The sequence below is a fragment of the Leptopilina boulardi genome, unplaced genomic scaffold (assembly GCF_019393585.1).
Source record: "Leptopilina boulardi isolate dan_hultmark-lab unplaced genomic scaffold, ZJU_Lbou_2.1 LbouV2_151, whole genome shotgun sequence".
Taxonomy (NCBI): domain Eukaryota; kingdom Metazoa; phylum Arthropoda; class Insecta; order Hymenoptera; family Figitidae; genus Leptopilina; species Leptopilina boulardi.
The window spans coordinates 606,223-622,191 of NW_026137698.1; the positions used below are offsets into that span (position 1 = coordinate 606,223).

General features: G+C 28.4%; 1 protein-coding gene and 1 long non-coding RNA gene across 2 annotated transcripts in view; one reads left to right on the forward strand and one right to left on the reverse strand.

Moving 5' to 3' along the window:
• LOC127276712 (uncharacterized) overlaps window positions 1-15,969 on the reverse strand; it is a 152,258-nt gene that overhangs the window by 64,771 nt on the left and 71,518 nt on the right. Inside the window, exon 6 of the long non-coding RNA XR_007842242.1 lies at window positions 14,997-15,081. This is a non-coding gene — a long non-coding RNA (uncharacterized LOC127276712). The remainder of the gene's footprint in view (window positions 1-14,996; window positions 15,082-15,969) is intronic.
• LOC127276692 (dynein axonemal intermediate chain 3-like) lies at window positions 3,562-14,619 on the forward strand. The gene is made up of 13 exons (XM_051297296.1): window positions 3,562-4,000; window positions 4,107-4,258; window positions 4,506-4,940; window positions 5,074-5,394; window positions 6,825-7,073; window positions 7,215-7,373; window positions 8,180-8,511; window positions 8,593-8,915; window positions 9,082-9,322; window positions 10,377-10,674; window positions 11,396-11,563; window positions 11,992-12,351; window positions 14,243-14,619. Exons 1-13 carry the CDS (start codon window positions 3,715-3,717, stop codon window positions 14,543-14,545), a joined length of 3,627 nt encoding a protein of 1,208 aa, XP_051153253.1. The 5' UTR covers window positions 3,562-3,714; the 3' UTR covers window positions 14,546-14,619.

Sequence of the window (15,969 nt, forward strand, 5' to 3'; positions counted from 1 at the left end):
TTTACTATTTTGCGTTTTTCTCGAAAAATAATGACTTTTGGTAAAAAATGCATAAAACATGAAATGTGTGTTTTTTAGAGATCTACAACTTTCGTCTAAAACTTTTTTCGAAGTTTTTTGTTTTTTACGAGATAATCGAAAAAAACCATGATTTTATGGTGTTTTTTATGGTTTTTACCATGATAATTAAATTTCCGCCAATTTTCACTATGATTTTGGTAATCAGCGCACCAAATTACGTAGGGATACTAAGTTTTATTGAAATCGGAGGTATGTGCTATTCGGAACTATATCCAAAAGTTGCAATAAAAGTGAAAAATCAAGACTATTTCTTTTTTTCCAGATCTTCTCAAGAGGAATAAAGAAAGAGCGAGAGAAAGCAACAGAGGGAAAGAGAGAGACCAGGCAAGACATTCTGAAAAAGAGCAATCGCTGCTAAGACGCTCAGTTATCGCAGCACGTTCGTTAAAACGATATTACACGGATTTCTTGCTCGGCAAAAGCTCATGAATTAAGGAGAGAAAGAGAGAGAGAGAGAGAAAGCTTGCATTTTCCGCGAGAAAGAAAAAACGAAATATTCACTCAAAAAAAAAAGAAAAACGATAAAGAAAGCTCCGGTAATTAAATTTGTTTTAAAACAGAAATAATATTTCATAAGAAAAACTAATAAATTTCCAAAAAGCTAAAGTAAAAAAGTCAATTTTTTTTATTTGTAAATTTTACTTCCTTTTTAATTAAATATTTCTACTAAACAACTCTTACTACAACACTTATCCTTCGAAAATCACTCCCACTTGTAGGCGTCATTTTTAAAAACCACACCCACTGATGAGCGATTTCTTTGTTTCTCACTCCAACTAGTAGGCGTAAACTTGAAATAATAATCCCTCCAATGGGATTTGGGTTTGGCAATAATTCCCGCTAATGGGCGTTTCATTAGTAAACCACTCTCATTAATGGGCGTAAACTTTCTACTTAATAAAAAGTCACACTCACTGATGGGCGTTTCCTTTGTTAACTAGTAGGCGTAAACATGAAATAATAATCCCGCTAATGGGCGTTCCTTTCGTTAATCATTCCCGGCATGTGGGCGTAAACTTATGGCAATAATCCAAGTCAATGGGCGTTCCCTTCGTAAACCACTCCCACCAGTGGGCGTAAACATTCGACACTAAACCCGCTAATGGGCGTACATTTCGTAAACCACTCCCATCACTGGGCGTAAACATTTGATACTAATCCCCGCTAATGGGTGTTATAAACCACTCCTACAGGGGGCGTAAACTTTCTACTATATATAAACCACAACCACTAATGGGCGTTTCTATTGTTAACCACACCCTCTAGTAGGCGTAAACTTGAAATGATCCCGCTAATGGACGTTTCCTTCGTTAACCACTCCCACCAATGGGTGTAAACTTTCGGCACTAATTCCAGCTGATAGGCGTTTCCTTCGTAAACCACTCCTATTCTAAAGTCACTCCCATTATTGAGCGTGGCTTTTGGAAGACATGCCTATTTGTATAAATTTGTCTAAACTTCTATTCACTTCTAACGTGGGCGTAACTATTAGAAAGCCAGACTCACTATTAGGCGTGGCTTTTGGAATCCACGCCCCTGGCATAAATTTACCTTATATTCTATTACATGAAAAGAAGAGGAGTTTCTGAAACAAATTACCACTTTTGGGCATAACTTTTTGCAAAAAAAAGGCGGTTTTTTTGCCATTATAATTTAAAGTTTATCAAGAAATTGTTAGTTAGATTTAAGGACCAATTGTGGTTGAAGATTGAGTGTGAAATAGAAGAGATGATGTTTTAGAAAGGGGTTCTCTCTGTCTCTCTACGCTGAGAAAGGTAAGAGGCAATCGCAACGGACTCGTGGCGCGCAAAATAATCCTGAAAACTAATTTCAACATAGAGCCACGGCAAAGCAATGATATCCTGACAGAGAGAGAGGGGGGGGGTATTTCTCCTTCAGTAAGTGCAGAAGTAACTTTAAAGAGAGAAGGAGAGCAAAAGAGAGACAGAGAGAAAAGAAGGAAGTGCAAGGAAATATCTACAAGCATGTTGGGCAATTCCGGTTCTGGTGGTTAGCTTCAGGCTTCATTTTGGATTGGAGTGTATGTGAACTACTGCCAGGTTATATTACAAATTCTACCAGTGTGTATATGTGTGCAAGAGAAGAGACGTGATACGTGAAAGAAAATATAATATCAATTTCCTTGTATTTAATTTTCATTAAAATTTATGATTAAACAATCATAATTTTATGCTAATATATAATAAAATAAAAAATATGAATTTTCAAAAAACGTACTACAAAATCTTGGTAAAATTTTTAATTAAACGTTACCTTCCGTTTTTACTTTTTTTTTAATTATTCAAACACTATTTAAAATGCCCTTAAGTAATAAAAAAAAGTGAAACATTTTTTTTTATTTTGTTTACTGCAATTTCAAATATATTTGCGTTCACAAGATTTTTAATTTTGATTTATTTCATATACGCTCGCTAGAAAAATTGACGTAAACTTCCTATAAAAAAAAGAAGCAAAAAAGAAAATGTTTTACAACATGTAATATGCATATCATGAATGTACTTTAGTTTCATTTCCTTCATAAACCGCTAATTCACGATTATCAAAATGGATAATAAAAAATATTGTACGCAGCACAGTAGAGAAATTGATATTACATACCATTTTTCATCATAATGGATAATAATAATAATAATTTTTTTGCAAATTTCTTATTCATAAAATAATAAAAATTTGCATATTTTGTACGTCTTGCAAAAAATTATTTAAAGACATAAATATATAATAAATAATAATAATAATAATAATAAAAAATAAATTATTTTGAGAGAAATAAAAAAAGTATTGAGAGATTATTAAAAATAAATAAAAATGTCAAACGTTGTTGTTTTCTTTTTTTTTTTTTTTGCATGTCAGAAAATTTGTTAATTTATCAACTTTATAAACTCTTTATATGGATTAACGTAAGAAAAATGGGGAAAAATTTTGACCCACTTTTTTTTGCGCCCGGACACATGATTAATGTGAAAAAGCTTACAATTCGTAGAAAAAGCTGAAAAAACTTCTTCTTGTGTCATTAACGTTAATTATGAAAAGTTGAGAAATAGAAATACAATTTTTCCTCCATGAGTATGTTTTGTCATTTTTTTTTCATTACACATAAAGATGAATGTGAAAAGTTAAACTTTTTACAAAACTAAAATTATTATTTTCATTATTGGAAAAATTTTGCAATTGAGAATTGTTTTGTAAATTGAAAAAACAAATTATAAAACTACATGTACGTAACATCGAATAATAATTGTTAAATTATTATTATTATTATCGTTATTATTTTAAATTATTTTTTGAAAAAAATTAATAAAAAAAAATAATCAAATTTGTGAAATAATTCGATAACTACGAAGGAATTGTAACAATTTTTAAATACGAGGTTACGTTTAAATAATTTAAACTTTTATCATATCATTTGTTTTATTAAGAATCTTTGCATCTTTCAGTATTTACAGTCTGCGACATTTCTTTCTTTCTATTTTCATTCTGAGACATTTCTAATAATAATCAAAAGAACAAGGCGTGAGGTCATAAAAAAAATATACAGTCTGTAAAGTGAATTCAATCAGAAAATCGAAGGGTTTCTCTCTCTCTCTCATCTCTGTAAGATAAACGTGCGGCATGAATAAGGACTTGGAAGAAAATTACGAAGAAGAAGAATCTGATTTAGAAAAAGATATTCATATTTCTCGAGGTCACCGAGATGTACAAACTGATGATGAAATAGAATATGAATTTGATTTTGAAGAATATCAAGATGAGGAGGAGGAGGACGAAAATTGTGAATATGAAAATGAAGATGAATTTGAAAACAACAAAAAATTTGAAACAGGCAAATTTCGACGAGTTCATTTTTCACAAACGAATAAAATCATACAAATTGATAGATTGCCGGAAGAAACGAAAGGTTAGAAAAAAACATTTTTGAACGTAAAATTTTTCTTTAAAAAAAAAAATTGACAAAATCAAGTAAATAAAGTTTTTTTTAGTTGAATATCATTTTTTTTCCACAGATTTGAAAAAGGAAAAATCAACTGAAGAATTAAAGAACAAAAGAAAATCGATCTATAATCTAGATTCTTACAAATCTGAAGCAACTGTTTCTAAATTGAAAAAGGTGGATTCAGAGGAAATCAATAAGAGTGTTCGCTATTCCCATTCTACGGTTAACTACTTAATCATTTTTACACTTTTTAATTAACACTTTTGGTTTTTTTTTATTTTTAAATTCGTCAAAATAAAAATTATAAAATGACAATTAAAAAAAAATTTAGTGATTTTGAAAAACTGACAATGAGTAAAATAAAAATTCTCTAAAAAAAAAAAAGTAAATAAATAATTTCTTTTTTATTTTTCACTCACGAAATTGCAAATCACTTAATTTAATTAATTAATCAATCAATTCCCAATAGGGTATACCAGGCATCGCGAGAATTGATTTATCACCTTTGACACAAAAAATCGTTGGCTGTGTAATCGGTGAAAATGTCACTACCGAATATCCATGGATTTACATAAAAAAGGAATTAATTGAGGACAATATTGATCTTCATGATGAGAGCAGTGACTTTTTAGATGTTAAAGAAGAAATTGAAACTTTTCCTGATACAAAAATTTTAATTGGCTATGCACCATCGTCAATTATTGAGGATGGTCAATTTTATATTTGTCTCACTGAAGCTGGACGCGATTCTGTTATACGTCAAATTGAATTTCAAAGATTAAATCAAGAAAGTCGTGTTAAAAATGCCGTTCATAAAATTCCCAACGATTGGATTGAATTTGGTAGTAAAATTGAAGTTGACAATAATATTGTCAAATATAATAGACCACTTCTTCAAATTGAGGTTTTTAAAACAAACAAAACAATTTTAATTACTAAAAAAAAAAATTAATGGAGAATTAAAAACAAAATTTCTAATAAAAAATGGATAATTTGTCATCATTGTAAATAATTAATGAATTATTATCGTAAACTAGATGGAAATGAAGGGAAAATTAATGAAGAGACGTGTAATATTATCGAATCGTGATGTTGACGATCAAAGGGACGGTTACGTTAAACTAAATCCTTACCGTGAGTCCTTCGAAAATGTTTCAAAGCTTTTAAACGATACTGCTGTCCAAGTAACTCCAACTTTCATTGATAACGAAACTCAAACCGTAACTAAATTTCAAACGAATACATGGTCTCAGCACTCGATGGAATATTCTACATTTGATCATTTCAAACTTTCTGCGAGCAAATCTCAATCTCTAAACAAATTTCTCAAGAAACACGATCACTATATAACTAACGAGGTAATTAATTATTTACAAACAAATAAACCAACAAAAAAAAAAAGTGGAATTTCTGGTATAAGTTGAAAATTAAAAATTAACATAATTAATTATAACTTACTTAATATTTAATTCTCACTAAACTTAACCAAAAGACTGTAATTTTCCATCAACTAAAAGTCCCTTAATTGACTTGAATATTTCGAAAATTCTCCTAAATGCTCCTATATACATAGTATTACAACGCGAACCTTGTATAATGAAAAGCAATGGAAAACTAAGATTCCGAGTTACTTTACCTAAAAGTTTCCCTCTCATCTTATATAGGTATCGTTGTAATATCAATTTGGTTATTAAAATCTTCTTTACTCCTTTACCAGTGGAATGAGAAGTGGGGGAAATTTAATTACATTTACGATCCTCCAACTAGAGAAAATTCACCTCTCTCTCTCTCTTTTTTTTTCTCTCTCTCATGCTACCATCATAAACCGATATTGCCATAAAAGACGCGTATCTTTTTCGCAGAATTTGACGACCCGCAGTAAAAAGTACTGAAAAAACCATTTTCTTTTCAATCTTTTTTATTTTTTTTAACTTCAGGACTTTGTTTTAGTACCACGATTAATCAATCATCACTAATTCCATGACAATTGAAATTCAGTCAGTCTTTCATAAAAAAAAATTTTTTTTTTTATTTCACCGATAAAATGATGAAAAAAATTTTTTATGGACATAATGTCAAGTGAGATTACACCAAAAACTATTTCAATTATAATATAATAAAAATTGTAATATATATATAATTAAAATTAAATAAAATTAAATAAAAATTAATATGATTAATTTTAAATTTCGAAAATTTTGGTCCATTGTAGCTCGAATGCTGTTGGTATCAAAAAGTTTAAATTTTGAGAATATAAACTATCGGGCATAGCGGATAAATTACCCCTGATAGTGCTTTACAAAAAAAAAAAATATTTGAGGCACTTTTTGATAGGACCAACAGCATCCGAACTTAAATTAACAAAATAAAAGAATTAATTTTGAAAAAAAAATCCCTTCAGTTGGAAATTATTTTTCTTATATAAATATCTAAATTTAATTTGTAGATCAAACATATAAAGTTTTATTTTAAGTACCACGTGGCACAAGGGTTTTTATAAGTAAAGTCACGTGAAATCTGTAAATTCAAACTGACACTCTTCTTTTTTTTTTCTCTATCCCCTTTCTTTTTCTCACAATTGTAATAAAGTAAGAGCATAATAGATTTTTCCCGTGCTCTCATTTTGTCTGGGAAATTATCTTTCTCACCACGAAATACACCTTTTTTTTGTTCGACCCTTGTCATAATTTTCATAACGAAATACAAAAAAAAAGAACAAAAAATAAAATTTATAGTCAATCGTTTAAATTGACTACTGGTATAAATTTATATATATAAATATATACAGATGCTGTTGAATGCCACTTGGGACGTACACATCAATGATTATGTAAATCTCATTCATTCCAAGAAGAATAGTGAAACAATGATGACAGTTGCTTACAAGGAATATGGAAATTACTATGATGGTAAATTTTGTACGGATAAAGTAATTAATGATTTATGTTGGCATCCATTTTTAACTGGAATTGCCGTATGTGCTTATACGGATTTTGCCAAGAGTAGCAAATTTATTGGACCTAGAAATGATAATGAGGTAAACAATTCATTGAAAAAATACTACACAAAAGCTTTAAGAATAAAATGCAAATATTCTTCAATAAGAAGATATTCTTAAATTTAGAGTTTTTTTCGGTGATAATTTTTTTTTTCTACTAATTTTTAATTTACCCTACAGGTTCGAAATGTAACTGCAAAAAGTCATAAAACCCTATTATGGTCCTTCACCGATAATCTTCAACCAAAATTAATTTTTGATTCACCGCGAGAAATTTCTGCTGTCTCCATTTGTCCCTACGATGGAAATCTAATTATTGGCGGTTATGCTAATGGCCAAGTAAATAATGATTTTTATTTTCCAACCGAGTGCAAATTATATTATAAAAGAAAGTCGAGAAAAAAATACATTTTTTTATCGTCACACTTATCATAATATTATCACACGACTTTTACCTCCTTTCTTTCATCCCCTATTTTGGAATACGATTTACGAATAGGAACACCCCTTCTCAAACATTTATAAAAAAAATGTTGCAAGAAAAAAATATCAAACCAGAAACGATTTTAATTAGTATTTTTAGATGAAAATGGAATGTTCCACTCGAAGAATCCAGGAACGTCAATGGAATATTCCAAATGAATGTTCCACTCGAATATTTCAGGAACATGAATGCAATAATCCAAAGGAATGTTCCACTCGAATATTACAGGGACATGAATGGAATATTCCAAATGAATGTTCCACACGAATATTCCAGGAATGTGAATGAAATGTTACAAAGAAATGTTCCACTCGAATATTCCAGAAACGTGAATTGAATATTCCAAAAGAATGTTCTACTCGAATATTTCAGGAACGTGAATGCAATAATCCAAAAGAATGTTTCACTCGAATATTACAGGGACATGAATGGAATATTCCAAATGAATGTTCCACACGAATATTCCAGGAACGTGAATGAAATGTTCCACTCGAATATTACAGAAACGTGAATGGAATATTCCAAAAGAATGTTCTACTCAAATATTTCCTGAACGTGAATGGAATATTCCAAATAATATTTGTAATATTCCACAAACACTTTATTTGAAAAAACGCAAAATTTTAGATAAATTATTTTCCCTCCTATTTTTTTTTTAAAGATCGTTCTTTGGCACATTCCTGATCTATTGGAAAAATTGGAATCAACCGAAGTGTATACAACATCACAAATGAGACATAAAGCACTCATGAAAAGTTTAATGTCCTGGATGAAAGGTGTGAGAGGATCATCGGATATTGAGATCACGGCAACATCCGCTTTGCAAGCGAGTCAAAAAGGTCGAATTACCCAAATTGCGTGGGTGCCGTGTTATAATAAAATTGGCAAAGATGGAAAAATCATTAGTTTACCGGCGGATACGCCACCCACAGATTTGAGCTGTCAATTCATCACTTCCAGTGAGGATGGAACTGTTGCTTTTTGGGATTTAAAGTCAGATGAATTTTAATTCTTTCTTTTTTTTTTTATTATTAGATTAATGTTTTCATAACATTATTTAATGTTATTCAATAGATTAGAAAAAATATTTGAAAAAAGAAAGCATTTAAATATAAAACGAGACAAATCAAAAATACCAAAACCAGATATTTTACTTCAAGTAATTTCACCCTATAAGGAATTGGATGGTATTTGGCATCCAGATTATATAATAAATATTATTCATCCCGAATTTGGACGTCGTTTAATTATAACAACAATGAATATATATTTCCCAAAAATTCATAAAGAACAAACAAATTATAATTCAAATCAAGAGAATGACATTTTATTTAGAAAATGTTTTAAAAATATTATGAAGAAACCAATATACGACATGGAAGCAAAAATTTTTATTGGTATATTATGAATATTCCATTCAATATTCCATATAATATTCCATATAATATTCCATATAATATTCCATACAATATTCCATACAATATTCCATACAATATTCCATACAATATTCCATACAATATTCCATACAATATTTCATATAATATTCCATATAATATTCCTAAGGATCAGCCACAGGACATTGCGGAGTCATAACGTGGGAGGGTTATAATTTTTCAACTGGTCAATTAATAAATCGAGAAACATGTCAATGGAATTGGATAAATATTATTCACGATGGTCCAATTACTCATGCTGTAAGATCATCATTTATCTCTGATTTAATATTGACTGTTGGTGGAAAAATTTTTGCATTATGGAAAGAAAATTTTCGCCGACCATTCTTTTGGAATAGATCGCAATATAGGTACAATTATATTTTAAAAATAATAATTATTTGTCTTTTTTTTAAATTAATTTAAATAATTTTCAAATTAAAAACAATTACATTAAATTATTATTAATAATATATTATTAATAAATTGATATATAATTAAACAAAGAATAGAAAAGAAATATTAAATTATCGATTGCAAATATGTAAAATAAAATATTCATGATAAAATTATAATTTAATAGATTTTAAATACATTAATATTTATGAAACTTTCATTGTTTATAAACGGAAATCATTTAAGTTCAATATTTTCATTATTGAATTATGATTTAACAATGGCATTAAATCTACATTTGCGCAGTCAAGTATGTAATGTTATAATAGCATTGACTCAAATCCCCCGAAAGGGTTTTAGCTTAATAATAGCATAATAATAACAACAATAATAATAATATTAATAATAATAGAAGTAATAATTGTAATATAATTCGTACAAAATACATTCAAATAATTTACAATAATTTCAGCTGCTCCATTACAATTTGCAAACATTAATTTCTTTTTATAATTCACTTTCGTATTTGCAATATTAATAATAAATTAAATAAATAATATTCTAAATATAAAATATTCGTAATGTTCTAAGGGAATATCTTAATGAAATATTTATAGGAATATTCTACTAATGGAATATTTAGTAATATCCTAATGAAATATTTATAAGAATATTCTGCTAATGGAATATTCAGTAATATTCTAATTAAGTATTTAGGAATATTCTACTAGTATATTAGGAATATCTTAATGAAATATTATTATATTCACAAGGAAAATTCCAAGAGTGATTCCATCATATTATTTTCGGAATATGAATGAAATATTCCTTAGAAATACTTTTAATATTCCAATGGAATATCATAGGAATATTAATGGAATTATTCTAAGGAATAATTCCAACGAAATGGAATAATTTAGGAACACCTATGGAACATTCTCTATAGGAATATATATATATGAAATATTCCTTAAAAAATATTCCAAAAAGTAAAAATATGTATAATTAATTTTTTTCTAATTTCTTTAGATATACAGCATGTGCCTGGGGGATTTATCGACCTACAATATTAGTTGTATCACGTTCAGATGGAACAATTGAAATTTGGAATTTTACAACAAAAAGTATGGAAGCGAGTGTTATGCAAAATTTATCAGGTGGTGTTCTTACGGGAATTTATAATCACGAATTACCTCTAAATCCTCAGTGCACTGCTTTTTGTGATTATAATGGCGCATTGAGATTATTTTTATCACCACCGATAATATCTGATTATGAGAATGATATTAAATGGATGGAAATTTTCATTAGACGAACATTGAAGGGAGTTAGTGTCAATCAAAATTATATCTAATTATTTTATTAACTTTTCTTTAAAATAATAAGAATAATTACTTTAATTATTACTATATTACAAATTGAGAAAACAAAATTTAATTTTCTTAAAAAAATCAATAATTAAGCTCAAAAAGGTTTTCTCATAAATTGCAATTGATTAATTATTTGTCTAATGAATGATTTTTTTAAAAGAACATGTTTTTTCGAGTTTAAAATACAATAAAATCGAATAAACATTGATCTTTGTAGTAAGGAAAATTAAATTTACTCTCATTAAATTAAAAGAAGACGTTCTTAATGAAAAGAAATTGAAATTTTTTTTCTTTTTAATGTGAAATTCTCAAATAGAAAAAAAATATCTTTCTATAAAATTACAATTTATCTCAAATGGGTTAAATTTAGTCGTTTTAGAATTTTAGCACCATCTATGCTTTTTACTGAAACAGGAATGTACTTGAAATCTTGGTGGTCGGTAGAAAGGAATTTTCAAATTTATTCCAGTAAATGTAGTCGAGGGATTTTACTGGAAATTACAAATTCCATTGCTTTCTTTTTTCTTTTGCTTTTAATCAAAAATTATTTATCAAATTATTTAACATTAAGCGAATTTGTCAAAACAAAAAAAAATATATTAAAATAATTATATTTTTATATTTGAAAATTTATTCTTTTGTTAATAATTAATATTTCCGACAACAACAAAAAAATAGATAAATGATTTTCAAGAATGGCAAAAAAATTGGAGTGCATCTAATGTTGAAACTATAGAAGAAAAGAAAAAACTATCAGACCTTGAGAATGAAAAAAGAATTAAAGAAGTAGAAGAAGAAAATGCCAGAGAAATTCAAGAAACATCAAAAACCAATAATTTACCAAAAGTAATTGAAAATATTTAATTTAATACTATTACTGCAATATTCCATTGAAATATAAAAATATTCCGTTATATTACAAATATTCTGTTGTAATATTATGAATATTACATTGGAATATTAGGAATATTACAACAGAATATTAGATATATTCTCCTGTAATATTAGGAATTTTATATTGGAATATTAAGAATATTCCGAGGGAATATTCCATCCATATTCCAAGAATATTAAAATGTCCAACTTTGGAATATTTTAGGAATATTTCTTAATATTGTCGGAATATTAAAATGTAATATTATGTAAGTATTCTATTAGAATTATGTGATATAATTCATTTTCTAATATTCCAATGGAATTTTCCTGAAATATTCCAAAGATTAATTATAACAAAAAAATTTTTTTAATTTAATAAAATTTACAATACTTTACAGACACAACAGTCAATGAATTTTATTGAAGTTGCACGAATGCGTTGGATGTCAATGGAATTAAAACGAATGCAAAATATTATTCTTGAGAAAAAAGGTTTAAAAAAGAATGAATTAGAAAGACGTTGTGCACCTATTTTAAAAATGAGACAAGAAGTAGACGCAAAAAAACGTAAACTCCGTAAAATTATACAACTTCAAGATAAAATTTTCGAGGACACGACTGCTTTTCTTTTTCCTAAACAGTATTACGAACAACACCAAAGAAAAGTTTCTACTACCACCACCAACACAATCGCCGCCACGTTTGTCCCTGAAGAAAAACCTACGCCAACTTCGACAAAACTTGAAACTTCTCAAGAGGTATTTTAAAAGATCAGAGAGAATTTTTGTAATTTAACAAAGTTTACAGATAAGAACAAAACTTGTAACCTTGTAAATTTAAAGGTGTAGGAAGGAGAGAAAGAAAAAAGAAACAAGGCACAAAATTTTCTATCGCTAGTTGGGCCAAAAAAAAAGAATTTGATACTTTAAATTAAAAATAATATTTCCCTTATTGTCTTCAAAAAATGTATGAGACACTTTTTGATTGGTCCAGTGGATGCTGAGCTAGGTCAAAATGTAATTTGTGATTTTTTTGGTATTTCAAATCAATCGCTCTGAAAATAATGCCAAAGTCTTAACCCGGAAGTTGTCTTCAAAAAATGTATGAGGCACTTTTTGATTGGTCCAGCGGATGCTGAGCTAGGTCAAAATGTAATTTGTGATTTTTTGATATTTCAAATCAATCGCTCTGAAAATAATGCCAAAATCTTAACCCGTAAGTTGTCTACAAAAAATGTATGGAGAACTTTTCGATTGGTCCAGCGGATGCTGAGCTACACTCAAAAATATTTTGGAAAAAATTTCGAAAAAATAAATTTGCGAGATAATCGATTTCGAATACCATCAAAGTAGTTAGAAGAAAGTTCTGAACAAAAAATGTATAGCGCACTTTTTGATTGGTCCAGCGGATGCTGAGCTGCAGTGAAAATAAATTCGGAAAAAATTTCGAAAAAATAAATTTGTGAGATAATCGATTCGGAATACCACCAATAAAATAGGGAAATAGTTTCGAACAAAAAATGTATGGCGCACTTTTTGATTGGTCCAGCGGATGCTGAGCTACACTCAAAAATATTTTGGAAAAATTTTCGAAAAAATTGATTTGCGAGATAAGCGATTCGGAATACCACCAATAAAATAGGGAAATAGTTTCGAACAAAAAATGTATGGCGCACTTTTTGATTGGTCCAGCGGATGCTGAGCTACACTCAAAAATATTTTGGAAAAATTTTCGAAAAAATTGATTTGCGAGATAAGCGATTCGGAATACCACCAAAGTATTTAGAAGAAAGTTCTGAACAAAAAATGTATGGCGCACTTTTTGATTGGTCCAGCGGATGCTGAGCTACAGTGAAAATAAATTCGGAAAAAATTTCGAAAAAATAAATTTGCGAGATAATCGATTCGGAATACCACCAAAGTAGTTAGAAGAAAGTTCTGAACCAAAAATGTATGGCGCACTTTTTGATTGGTCCAGCGGATGCTGAGCTAGGTCAAAATGTAATTTGTGATTTTTTGATATTTCAAATCAATCGCTCTGAAAATAATGCCAAAATCTTAACCCGTAAGTTGTCTACAAAAAATGTATGGGGCACTTTTTGATTGGTCCAGCGGATGCTGAGCTAGGTCAAAATGTAATTTGTGATTTTTTGATATTTCAAATCAATCGCTCTGAAAATAATGCCAAAGTCTTAACCCGGAAGTTGTCTTCAAAAAATGTATGAGGCACTTTTTGATTGGTCCAGCGGATGCTGAGCTAGGTCTAAATGAAATTTGTGATTTTTTTAAAATTTTCGAGATAATCATTCGGGAATATCGCCAAAGTCTAAAACCGGGAGTTATGAGAAAAAGAAGATGTAAATTTTCTTAATTAATGCTCCTCTTTTTTTGGGTCATTCTACTGACAATTTCTGGGGACAAGATAAGGAAAGGAAACCGTACGGAGATAAGTTTAATATTGGGAAAGTCATCGTCGTCAAATATAATTGAACCAGTTTCTAGTCGCTTTAATCTCGACAAATCGTTACATTCCACATCTTACTCGGGGGGGAATGGGATTTATTGTCAAAGTTCTCTTTCTCTCTCTACCTCTCTGTCTCTCTGTCTCTCTCTAGCCGTAGTTACTCAAGGTCCCATTATTTTCTTGTAGATACAATTCAACAGTCCAGAGGAGGAGATTATCTACAACTTCATGGAAGTTCAAGCGGAAGCTTTATCCTCAATGCTACGAGGACGTCCACACAAGTACGCATTCCAGTGGCGAAATACTCTGTCAGAGGGTAAGGCAAGAAGAAATTCCATGGATGTTGATCTCGAAAAATTCAATAAATCAAAGAAAGCAGGAATCACATCAACTGATGAAGAATACAGTATAAGTGATTTGACTCGTAGTATCAGTTCTTCAAGCAATTTTTTCTCACAGGAAAGTGAAATAGACATTGATGATGACTGATTTGTGAGATTAAATCCAATAATTTATGGGAAATTATAATTTTTTAATTCACTCAAAAATATGAAGATGTGGAATATTTCAATTCGTTATCAATAAAAATATTTTTAAATTTAAAAACGTAATTGGAATATTCCAAGAATATTCCTTAGGAATAACCCTACTAGAATATAATTCAAGAATATTAAATAAAAAATATTTACAAAATTAAAAATATTATTGGAATATTTCAAAAATATTTCTTAGTAATAATCGTAGAATATTATTCATGAATATTCATAGAATATTGTTGGAATATTTAGATGAATGTTGCTAAATATAATTTCCCGAGATTTAAAAATTATATAACTTTTTTCTTGTAAAAAAGGAAGTCAATGTAATATTTTTCAAATTTTAAATAGAAAAACCAATCGCACATAATTATTTATTTATAGAAAAAATATTTATCTCCTACCTTAGTCAGCAACCGATTTATCTCCGAATTTTGGACGATATGATGCAACAGGAAACACACGCGATTTAGAATATTTTGAACAATCCTGAAACAATAATTAATTTAAAATTAATTATAAGACACAAAAATACTTTTTTTTAATATTTAAACGATCGCGATTTAAAAATTTTCGAACACTCCCGTAATTATTCATTATATAAAAAAACTAAAAGACAATAAAGAAAATATTGTATTAAAAACGGAAAAATTTTGATTTTCTAATTATTAAAATTAACAACAGAGCACGCGTCTAAACAGGTCAATGCACGAATTGAAACTAAATGAATTACCTTTGTTATTTTCCCATTGTTATGATTTTTGACCTGAGATTAAACAATTGTATTTCAATGTAAACAAACCGTTTGGGATACAATATAAAATTCCAAATTGCTTCGAAATTATTTTATAAATACCTCGAAAATAAAATATTTAAATTTAAATAATGGAATAAATTTTTGTAATATTGTGGGAATATTCAAATGGAATATTTTGAAAATATTCCATTAGAATTATGTGAGATACTTATTTTCACATATTCCAAAAAAACATTCCAAATGTTATACATTTTAATATTCCTTGAATATTCCTAAAAACTACTTAGGAATTGTTTCTATGTAAATATTATTCCATTCACATTCCTTAAATATTCCATAGGAACATTAATATTTTTTCCACATTCCATAAACACAAAAATTTCCCATCTCTGATATGTTTTGTTGCAAATATTTTTGGAATTATTAGTCAATATTAAAAATTTTAATATGCCTAGAATATAGAAGGAATATTTTTTAGGAATATTTCCAGAAATGTATAATGGAATATATATATTGGAATATATTTATTAATGGAATATTCCATTATTATGGAAATATTTTCCAAAATATTCCTTGAATATTATTTTTCGTATATTTCCAAACTTCCAATGAAATATTCC

Coding starts and splice junctions, on each gene's coding strand:
- LOC127276692 (XM_051297296.1), top strand. CDS start 3,715: ATGAATAAGGACTTGGAAGAAAATTACGAAGAAGAAGAATCTGATTTA. Junction 4,259..4,505: donor TTCGCTATTCCCATTCTACG/GTTAACTACTTA, acceptor AATTCCCAATAG/GGTATACCAGGCATCGCGAG. Junction 4,941..5,073: donor GACCACTTCTTCAAATTGAG/GTTTTTAAAACA, acceptor ATCGTAAACTAG/ATGGAAATGAAGGGAAAATT.